Source organism: Lipotes vexillifer, unplaced genomic scaffold, assembly GCF_000442215.2.
Source record: "Lipotes vexillifer unplaced genomic scaffold, Lipotes_vexillifer_v1.1 scaffold367, whole genome shotgun sequence".
In the NCBI taxonomy this organism is placed as follows: domain Eukaryota; kingdom Metazoa; phylum Chordata; class Mammalia; order Artiodactyla; family Lipotidae; genus Lipotes; species Lipotes vexillifer.
Window position 1 is genome coordinate 1,687,061 of NW_006795832.1, and position 11,672 is coordinate 1,698,732.

Below are 11,672 nucleotides of genomic sequence, written 5' to 3' on the forward strand. Positions count from 1 at the left end.
GAGGGGGAAAGGGGCGAGACGGCAGCGGCCGGGAGCCGGAGCGAGCGGGGCCGCGCCAGTGCAGACGCCCGGCGCGCCTCCCGCTTAATCTGAGCAGGGCCGCTGGCCACTCCCTCCCCCGTGCTCCGCCGCCTCCACAACGCTCTCCCCCCAAACCCCCCACCGCCGACTCGCAGCCCCTTGCCCCGCCTAGGCCGCTGAACCTTGGGAGCGTCACCTCTTTAACCCCTGACCCTGACCCCGCGCCCACCTGCCCCGCAGGCGCGCAGCCCTTTCTCACAGCCTCCTGGCACGCTTCCTGGGTCGGAGGGACATCTCCCGGTGAGTTGGCGGGGGAGGGGGAACGGGGGCGGGACCTAAGCCACTTCTTCCCTCCCTTGAAGGCTCGGTGGGGAGGCTGAGCCCTACAAAACCCGCCCCGGGCGGGCGGGCCAGGCTAGCTTCACAGCCGGGCCCCTCAACCCGCGCCGCGCAGGGCACGCGGCGGCCCGAGAGCCTGCGGGCCCCTGGACACGCCGGGGCTCCTAGCGGACGCCCACGATGCGCCCTGGGACTGCGCCGAGGCCGCCGGCGCTGCTGCTTCTGCTTCAGCTGGTGCTCCTGGTGGCCGCGCCCACTGCCGGCAAGGTGAGTACGCGGCGATGCGACCCCCACCCCGCGTCCTCCGACAGGCCGGCCCCGCCCGCGGGGGCGCTGCCCTTCACCCTCTGCTGGTGCGTGCGGTGACTGCGGGCGCCAAGCAGACACCTCGGGGGGCAGCGTGGGGACGGGGGCAAGCGGGGATGCACGGGAACAGGTGGAATGCGCGGGGCTGGAGGGAGGGGCGAGGAGGAGGCTTAGAGGGCTCCTAGGGGTCAGGGATGGAGAAGGCCCTGACAGAGGTAGATAGGTAAGTAGGTAGGTAGACGGATGATAGATAGATGATAGATGGATGATAGACAGATATGCAAGCAGGTAGATATAGAGACGTGGAAAGATAGATAATCGCCAGGGATGAGCTGTTGAGCACACGGGATATACAGACACGCGATGTCACGCCGGTGAATCAGAGCAGGCACATGGCCTGGCAGAGAGGACAGAGGGCTGGAGTCCCACCCCTGCCACTTCCCAGATGTCACCTCATACTGAACTCTGACCTCTCTGGGGCTCGCTTTTCCTCCTTGTCAATACTTGCCCTCAAGTGTTCCATCAGTTTTGTTGAGAAAAGCAAATGCCGTCACTGAAAAGTTAATAGCACCTTAGAAATAGAACTCATGTTAGGATAACATCTGTCGCTGTGATTTCTATTCAAAATTTGAGAGCTCCTGGATTCATTTAGATCCACCCGTATATTTCTTATTCTTTGCGAAGATAAATTAGTGTCCTCAAAACTGTTATGACTCCTAGAGTTGACTTACTTGATTTTAACTGGTGAAAGTGCAATTTAACTTTTCAGCCGCCTTCTGTGACTTTTACACAGAAAACTTAATCTGGGATGACAACGCAGTGTAAGTTTCGTTTCCCAGAATGATCAGATGTTTTTCAAATTTCATGATCAAGATTGTGATTGGAAATTAATAGTCACATAAATATGTGTTAACGTGAAAATGTTTTTCGAACTTTCAGTCACAGGAAATCCAAGTATTTTCCATTTAAGTTAAATTTTAAATTATGACATTACAGGTGAAGCTAAAACCCCTTTTGATCACCTCCATACCTTACCCTACTCCATCTAAAGAAATATATCCACTCTCACCACTTTGTGTTTCTTTTCAGACATTTTTCTAGGCATTTACATATTCATATATGGACCTACAAACAATATGTGTTTTTCATCTGTATTTTTTAACATAATCGATACCATATACCTATGCTGTATATATCCTTTTGCATCCTACAGGTCTCCCCATGACAGTATTTGAGATAGATCCACCTCTTTTCTTTCTGCCTTATTGCATTATTGTATAGTTTTCCACAATATGAGTATGCCAAAGTTAATTGAGCCATTCCCCTACCAATTTACATTTAGGCTATTTAGTGTTTTATATTCTAAAGGATTTTGTAATCCATGTAATCCCTTCATGTAGTTATAGTCCTAGCAAAAATGTGCTTTGCATAGACTAAGAGTGCCCACCCCAGGTAGCTCAGTACTTCTGGGCATGATGGTTAGAACTCATCTAAGTCAGTATTGAATGTCTACCAGCATTAATCCAGGAACAAATCCAACAACTAAAAAAAACTAAAGGAAGTATATGTATGTCGTGGGAAGGGCTGGGGAAGAGTTCCAGAGCAGGGTTTGCACATTCTTCTAGAGTTCAAAGAAGAGGGGAGATTAGGGACGGGTGGAGAAAGAGGAGAATAATTACACACGGGTAAAGATCAGCCTGAAAAAGTGATCCTCTGTAATCATTCAACCTCTAGTCATACCAATTTTCAATTATACTGTCATATTCCCTTGTTATTTTTTACATAAGAATTTTTCTGTCTTGAGTTTGGCCAAATCTTGGAGGCTTCCTGCTGATTCTACAATTAATCCATTCATATTCTTTTTGAAAGCCCTTGAAGTAAGTCTCTGTTAAAACTTTGCTCAGTTACACAGACGATGTCATTAGAAATCATGAAACGTACCCTCATCATGTAGAAAAATGGAATCACAGCAAATTAACTGATAACTGGTCGGCACAGTGCCAGCATGCCTCCCTCCATGGGGTAGCTCTGATGCTGTGCAAGCCTCTTGACCTCTCTGAGTCTCAGTCTTCTCATCTGTAAAATGAGGGAGTTGAAACCCCTCATGGGGCCAGTAGTTAAGGTTAATTGAGTGAGGCTTTGAGGTAGGGGGCAGTCTTCAGGGCCAGCTAATTGTTGACATTCTAGAATTCAGACTCAATAATACCAGAATCCAGCTTTTTCAGAAAAGAAGCTGGTAGTCTAGTTTCCATGAGAAATCTCTCAATTTCTAAATGTTAGGGAAAAAATTAAAACTTTACAGAAGGAACAAACTCTGTATAAGTGAGAGCTAAATGTAGTCTTTAGGACATAATATTTATCATCTTTGTGCTGCATAGTTAAGGACATATTTTGCTCTAAATTCCTGTGATTTTATGTTAGCATTTCTCAAAGAAATAGTAGTGCTGTTCACCCCTTATGCTGAGTTCAGGCTGGGTGGAACTGTCCACCCACACAATTTGCTCTGAAGAGCCCTGAGTAAAATCCCTCTGCTGCTTGCCTGCAGGCATTCAGTTCCAGGCCCGGCTCCCAGGTTTTATAGCTATTACCAGGCCCAGCTCATCAACTTGAAACTGGGAGGCACTGTGCTGTTGCCTCAGGCAACAGGTCTGGGAGAAGAATGAGAGGGAAAGCTCCTTCTCTGATATCTAGAGAAGGTGAGATTCATGGTTTGAGATATCATGGTTTATCCTTCCTCTTTTTGCCTTAAAATTACAGACAAGGCAGAAATCAAGTGTCAGGAGCTGAATAACAGCTGCATCTGGGGAGGAGGCTTCTCAACTGATTTGGTTTTTAAATCTAAAAAAAAAAAAAAATTAAGTTGAATTAAGAAACATTTCAAACAAACAGAAAGTAATGTAACAGACTCCAATTTATCCACCCTTGAAATTAAGCAGGTATTAATAAGTTTTGACCTGTTTGTTCTCACATCTCTCCCCTTAGGAAAATAACAGATAAATACAGAAAGTCCTAAACACATCCTTCGCCTCCTCTTCCATGCATGGTTTTATGTTTATACTCCATGGATATGTGTGTACGTGTGTGTGTGTGTGTGTGTGTGTGTGTGTGTGTGTTAGTAACCATAAAAAATAAATATTATTGTTTTGTGGTCCTTCAAATGTAATAAATGGTTTCACATGATACATACCTATTGGAGCTTGCTTGTATCAGTCAGTATGATGTTTTTGGATTTTATCCATGTTGATACATAGAGATGTGATTTGTTTATATACGTATAGATGTGAGAGCTGCCACATAGTATCCAGTTACATAAATAAAGCAGTTTATTTTTCCATCTGCCTAAACGCAGCGAGTTTGTTTCCATGCTTTCAGCTTACAACGTTGGAATTTATATCTTTGTATGTGTACCATCGTGACAACTAGATTTTGAATTCCTATGTGGAACTCAAAGAGGGTTATAAGAGAAAGCGTATTTTAAATTTTTTAGGAATTGTCAGATTGACTCCAAAAGGATTGTACCAACGTCGTGCCAGAGTACCTGTTTCCCTATATCCTCAGCAAAACTTGGTGTGCTTAGATGTTAATGGGTGTGAAATAGGATCGTGTTTTGACTAGTGAGTTTAGGAATCTTAGCATATTTTGATTGACAGTCTATAGTTCTCTCCGAGTGAATTGCGTGAACAAGTCTTTGCATATTTATCTTTTGTGGCCTTTGCCTTTTTGTTGCTAATGAATTAGAAGCTATTTGTATATTTGGGTACCGAAATTTTGCTATTCAACTGTGCAGCAAGTATTTCATTCCAATCTTTGGCTTATCTTTTCATTTAGTTATTGGCACCTTAATGTATAATTTTTTCACTGTAATCTCAAACTTATCCAACTTTTCGTTGATTTCCTTGATTTTGTGCTTTGCATCTTGTTGAAGAGATCCTTTCCTTCCCTGGGATTGTAAAAATGTTCTCCTATGTTTAAAAAAAATTACAGTTTAATTCTTTTACATTTAAGACTCATAATCCTGGAATTGTTTTCTACTTCTGGGATTATAATTTTATCTTTTTCCATATAGAAAATGAATTGTCCCAACGTTATTTATTAAATAGTCCATCCTTTCTCTCACTGTTTTTCAGTGTTACATCTGCAAACATGTGTACCAAGAACTCATTCATGTATGATCTGTTTGTATTCTTACATGAGTCTGTTTATTCAGGGCTTTAATTTCTCCCAGCGTTTTAGAGTTTTCTGTTTTTTTGATTTCTAAGTATTTGACATTTTTTAGTGCTATTATATTAGAAATGGTATATACTTTTTAAATTTTATAGTTTAACTGGTAAAGATACAGCAAAACATAGTTGAATTTTATGTTTTGACTTTGATCAAGCAACTTTGAATAGTTCAAATGCATTTAAGGCTAAAACGTTTCCCCCAAAACACTGTATTAGCTGCATCATACAGATTTTAATATCATTAAGTTCAAAATCTTTTCTAACTTTTTCCTTTGTCTTAGTGGTTATTTAACTGTTTATTTCTGAATTTCCAAATATACAGAAATTTTCTAGTTATTTTTTTCACTGAATTGTGGTAGAGATGATATATTTTTTTCTCTTTTATTTTTATTTTTATTATTAATTTTTATTTTTATTTTGAGATGATATTTTGACTTCAAAGATTTCTACCTATGTCAATTAGGTCAAGATTTTTTATCATGTTATTAAAATTGTGATACAGGTACACATGTGTTTTTTATATATCCTACTCAGTGGATATTTAACCTGAGATTCTCTCTTTTTCATCAAATCTTGAACATTCTCAGACATTTCTTTTTTATATTTCTCCTTCCTCACTCTGTCTCTACTCCTGGCATTCTCAGGGTGCTAGCCGGGCCTTCTCGTCTCTTCCTCCAGTTCTTCCTTCTTATGTCAGATAACCTTTCCTGTGCCACTCAGCTCCTCTTGGCCTCCCCTTGCTCCTGGGCTCTGGGCACTTTCTCCCCCAGTGGCCAGCTTGGCCACAGACTTCACACAGGCACAGCCTCATGTTCCTTGAGACTCTCTTCCACGTCTTCCTGTTGCACCCTGGAAGTGCAGGGCATTAGCACCTGCAGGGCAGATCTCTGACCAGTGGGAGATGGAAGCCATTGGATAAATTCTTCTCTTCTGCCCCCAGAAGAACGGTCCTAAAGTGCAGAGGTTCTCACAGCCTCTCCAGGAGACCCATCATCAGTTGTATTTGATACCAAATTGTAACGTATTGAGCTTTTGTTTCACATGCTGCTCCCTCCATGCTGTATCCTGTGACGTGTCCTCACATCCATCTTTCAAAGTTTAATTCTCTCTCCTGCTGTTTATAATGTTCAGTAGGTTTTCAGTCTACTGTAACTTTCCATAATGGAAAAGAACTCTGGAACCATTCAACAATGGCTATAACCCCAGGTCTATTAACTACCAGCTTTTTGAAAATTTTTTTCTCAGTTTCCTCATCTTAAAATGGAAGTAAGAGACCCACCTCAGGATTTTATGAGGATCAAATGATTTAGCACATGCAACACATACTTTACCATGCCTGTCACATAGTAGTCATCCAATAAATGTTAAATATGATTATTTTTATTCATTAAATTTTAATTTCAATGACTATTCGTATTTCTAGATGTTCTTTTTGGAGTCTAAGTCTGTCTGGGGTTTTCTGACTTGTTCGGGTTTGGTTTTTTTGGTCTTTTCTGTAGGGGTTTTTCCCTCTTTTTTTTGACTTTAGTCATTTTGCACTTATTTGTATTATCTTTCTGATTCTTTTTGTATGATTTCAAGATTTGGGAGTCTATCTTTTTTCTTCAGTCTGTTGACTGACTCTCATCCATGGGAAGACTATGTACATGAGAGATTTGGGGAAAATAAGCCTTCTCTGTCATCACAGCTTGCTCCCAGGTTGGAGCTGTCCTGCCCTGGAAGAAAAAGGAGCAAAGTAGTTCTGAGGCTTCCAAGGGATTTTCCCCACTAAGATGGACTTATGTAGTAATGATCTGGGGGGGAGGGATGCACCAAAGGTGTTTCCTTTCCTGTTCTCAGGGTCACCCTCCTCCAGTCCCCTCCTACTACCCACTTCCTCCAAACATGCTAGACTCATATTTGATGAGGTGGGGCAGGGTCAAGACCACAAAGCAAAGCCGCCAGCTTTGTCTCTCTAACCAGACTAAGGGTCTTCCTCCTTTAGTATTTCTCTGGGGTTTCAGTCCTTGGTAAGTTTTCAGGCATTGTCCATGGAAAAACTGTGAATTAAATGCAATTTGTCTTTGTATTTCCCTTATCATTATGGCTGTGTTACCCAGAACAAAGTAATAACTGCCTAGTGTTACCTATGACTAAGGTTAACTTTGTTAAATATTACAATTGATTAAGACCCTCAAACCTGTAAGTGTATGAGTCTGACAAGTGTCTATGGCCACATGTGGCCACCATTCTGGACAACAAAGATCTAGGTAAATGGCATCCAGATATGAGAGAGGGTTACAGTCCATAAGGACTTACCTCTGGATGGAACACATTTTGTTTATTTACCATAAGAAATAAACATGTGGCAAAATGATAAACTTTAATTAAAGACAATAAATCATCATGGGTTGTGCCTGAATATCCATGCAACTTATTCTCCAGAAAATTAAGATAGTTGGCCTTGACTACAATGCTTAAAGCGATACAAATTACCACTTGTACAAATTTCATTATAGTGATCCATTATCAAAATATGAGTAAGTTATGTGCATAAGGAATTGAAGAAACATCACAAAAACAGCAAACACTTGGCCAAAGAAATAGAGAAGATGAGAAATATATTGAACACCATCATGCCACACCTAGCCTTTCGTCTAGACTAAATTGTCACTAGACTTCAGCCAGGTAACAGGGTGTTACCCTGAACAAGTTGCTTCCAAAAGCAAACTAGCTTTCCTATCTGAAAATGACGGTACTGTATCTATTACATGTAAAGTGCTCAGTACAGTTTTTAGTACAAAATAAGTACCCAGCTTTTATATTCTAGCTACAGTCAATTTATTATCGTTAATGAAAGCAGGAAGGAGAGAATAGGACAGAGACACAAGCACATGGCAAGGTGCTGGGGATAAACCAAACAGCCTGACTCCCTGGCCGTGATGGATTTGGGAGTCTAGTGGAATAGGTGAGAGAAACAAGAGCTCAGTAAACAAATGTGCAACTATGGATTTTGGTACCAGTTGGGAGAGAATGGGATGTGGTGATGGAGAAGAGGTTCCACTGTAGCTAGTGGTGGTCGGGACCCACCTTTCTGAGGGAGCAGCATAGAGGCTAAGGCCTAAGGAAACAGCATGGAGAGTGCCTTGGGAAGCACCGAGGAATATGGTCCAGGACCTCTGGACAGTGAGGAGAGGTGAGACACTTCCAATTTTATGGCTTCTGGGTGGTCAGAGAATAAAACCAAGACCAAGAGAACTTTTTTTTTTAAGGCAGAAAAAAAAAGCTGAGTTTATTTACTCACCACCAAGGGAACACATGCGCCTGATGCAAAATGCTGAGTACTTTGTTAGAGGTGGACGAGGGATGGGAAGCAGGGAATCAGGGGCCCCAGAGAGGGCCAGCTCATGGCGGTCCTGCTAATTAAGGATGGAAAATTGCTTACTGAATAGGGTGGGATAAGTCCACAGGCCTGTACAATGTAGTTGATCATGGTATGATTTTAGTGTCTGCCCTTAACAAATTTGTATTTTAGCAAAAAAGACACAATGCATGTGTTTATGCTACTCACAGGACACTTGGCACATTAGTAATGGATGAGTAACAAAATCACACTGTGGCTTGGTAATGGGCCCCCATGTAAAGTGGTGTGAGGAAAACCTTCTGCTCCTGTCTCTTCGTCTTCTTCTCAGCCTCACAGGGACGGGTGTAAATTTGCCAAATGTGGCTGTGAGGAGGTAAAGCTGAGCCGAAGAGTCCCTGTCTCAGCTGACATAGGCCCAGTCCAGGGAAGGCTATAGGCCAGGGAAGGATGAAACCCAGTTAAGGACCTGGAGACCTCCTCAATCAAATAACCAGTAACACCAGCCTCCCCTGGGTGTGGGTTAGGAAGACAGAATGTCACGTCGGGCTCCGCCCCAGACCTCCCCAACTGGAATCCGCATTTTAACCAATCCAAGGGATTCCTGGGCATATTATTGTCTGAGAACTGTACCGGCCTTGATAAGGACACTGGAGGGTCCTTCAAACTGTGATGTGATTGGTGCTGGAGTGTTTCAGAAGGATGATGACATGACCCCTGTTTTAAAGATCTCTATGGCTGACCCCTGGAGAAGGTTGAGTGTTCTGTCCTTGGGAACCCAGCCTATGTAAAGGTGAAGTAACCAAGCAGGAAACAAGTCTTGTTGGTGCTTTCTCTTTGGATTCTGGTGCCTTGAAAATCAGAAAGAAAGGGAGGGAGGAGAACCAGTCTAGACCAGTACAGCAGCCGCTCAGTCTGTCCCTGTTAATTGTGCAGTTAATTTGATAATTATTTATGTACAAACAGAGGAAGGTTAAAAATCCAGTTCATGAAAAAAAATCCAGTCCATGGTGTAATGCTCTGTATATACAAGATCAGACTATCAAAAGATATTCCCACATATCATGGTAGGTATTATGTATGTCTGTATGTGTGGGTACATATAAATATACACACAAATATATTTAAAGAGTAGCTTATATTTTCAGAATTTTTATGTTAATTGTTGTAGGGAGATAATGCCCCCCCCCCAAAAGTGTAATTTTCAGGGAGATGCAAGAGGGAGGAGATATGGGGATATATGTATATGTACAGCTGATGCACTTTGTTATACAGCAGAAACTAGCACACTACTGTAAAGCAATTATACTCCAATAAAGATGTAAAAAAAATATATATATATATATATATACATTTTGAACATACATAAAATAGAAATAAAGTTAAGATTTAAATTTTTTTTAAGTGTAATTTTCAGAGCTATTTAAAATGTAACCATATAAAAATATTTTATTTTTCTGACAGTAGTTTTTTCTGACAGTAGTTTCTGACAGTATTTAAAATGTAACCATATAAAAATATTTTATTTTTCTGACAGTAGTTTTTTCTGACAGTAGTTTCTGACAGTATTTAAAATGTAACCATATAAAAATATTTTATTTTTCTGACAGTAGTTTTGGGGTAAGTTGGGAATTTTCCATTTTTAATCTTTAAGATTGATGTTTGTTAATTAGATTGTCTCTCTAAATCGGTTTCTTAGAGAAGTGATCCCCATATTTAAAAATAAGTTCAAGTTATTTAGAAACCTTGGGAGGTTTATCATTATGTAGACAAAACAGTCAGGTCACTGGATTTTTTTTTCCCACCAGTATATTTTGCTGTTACATGAACTTTTCAAACAAAAAGTTCTACAAAGTGGAAAGTTGAGAAATCTTCAATATTATCCCTTTGAATCAAATGACAAAGGGAAGAGTGTCTGAGAAGAGTCAACAAGGCTAATATTCATTTTCTTTGTTTAACCAGATGATAGGATAATTTTATGCTGTTTATTCATGTATGAAATTGGGAAAGCTGAAGAGTTCACATGCTGGCTTTAAAAATAAGAAGTTGGGCTTCCCTGGTGGCGCAGTGGTTGAGAGTCCGCCTGCCGATGCGGGGGACACGGGTTCGTGCCCCGGTCCGGGAGGATCCCACATGCCGCGGAGCGGCTGGGCCCGTGAGCCACGGCCGCTGAGCCTGCGCGTCCGGAGCCTGTGCTCCACAGCGGGAGAGGCCACAACAGTGAGAGGCCCGCGGACCGCAAAAAAAAAAAAAAAAATGCTGGCTTTAAAAATAAGAAGTTGGGCTTCCCTGGTGGCGCAGTGGTTGAGAGTCCGCCTGCCGATGCGGGGGACACGGGTTCGTGCCCCGGTCCGGGAGGATCCCACATGCCGCGGAGCGGCTGGGCCCGTGAGCCACGGCCGCTGAGCCTGCGCGTCCGGAGCCTGTGCTCCACAGCGGGAGAGGCCACAACAGTGAGAGGCCCGCGTACCGCAAAAAAAAAAAAAAGAAAAAAAGAAAAAGAAGAAGTTGTATGGGTAGTGCAAAATTTGAAAAGTGTTTAAAAGTACAAAAAGAAATATAAAAATAAAAATTATCCATAATCATATTGCCCATAGATAACTGCTGTTAACATTTTGGTCTATTTCCTTCCAGACTTTTTTTTTTTTTCACTCCACTTCTTTGTCACCTAAGAGTAGACTGGAAAAAGTTTTCTGAGTCATTAATTATTGCAAATATCATTTTTAAATGTCTACAGAGTACTTCATTATAGGTGGTACCGTAACTTATTTAAGTAATGCCCTTCTACTGAATATTTTGGTTATTTCCAATTCTTTAGAAATAATGTTACAATGGAACTCCTTGAAGATAAACATTCACTAAAATTACATTTTAAATAATTTTGTGTGTAGATGGTTTCTTATCAAGTGTCTGATTTTGTGCTTTTCTGAGAGTTAGATGGCAAGGTGATATCATTTCTGATTTACAGATGAGGGTCTGACGGAAGAGCATTCATCAAGTCAGTGGAGGGAGTGGATTTAGAATTTGGAGTTATGCTTATTAGGGCTCTTCAGTAGGGCTTTTTACTACCAAAAGCATCACAGATAATGGAAAAAGAGTGTCAGATGCCACTTTATCCATCATTTAAATAACTTAAGTACTATTTGAGAAAAGATTGATTTTTTATTTAGTTATTTATATTTTGGCCACACCGCATGGAATGAGGGATCTTAGTTCCCCAACGAGTTATCGAACTCATGCCCCCTGCATTGTGAGTGCGGAGTCTTAAACACTGGACCGCCAGGGAAGTCCCAAGATTGATTTTTTAAATGCTTCAGTTATCCAGAATGAATGATTCCTGACACCGCTATCCTTTTACAATCAAAACACCAACGGAATACCTTTATTTACTGAAGTATTAATTATCTTGCCAATCTAGAAAGGATTTAACCTATTTCCATGTC

General features: G+C 41.4%; 1 protein-coding gene across 1 annotated transcript in view; it reads left to right on the forward strand.

The window, feature by feature from the left end:
- Positions 1–540: 540 nt before the first annotated feature.
- COL4A3 (collagen type IV alpha 3 chain) overlaps positions 541–11,672 on the forward strand; it is a 135,831-nt gene continuing 124,699 nt past the window's right edge. Inside the window, exon 1 of the mRNA XM_007467913.1 lies at positions 541–627. Within this exon, the coding sequence (XP_007467975.1) occupies positions 541–627 (87 nt within the window). The remainder of the gene's footprint in view (positions 628–11,672) is intronic.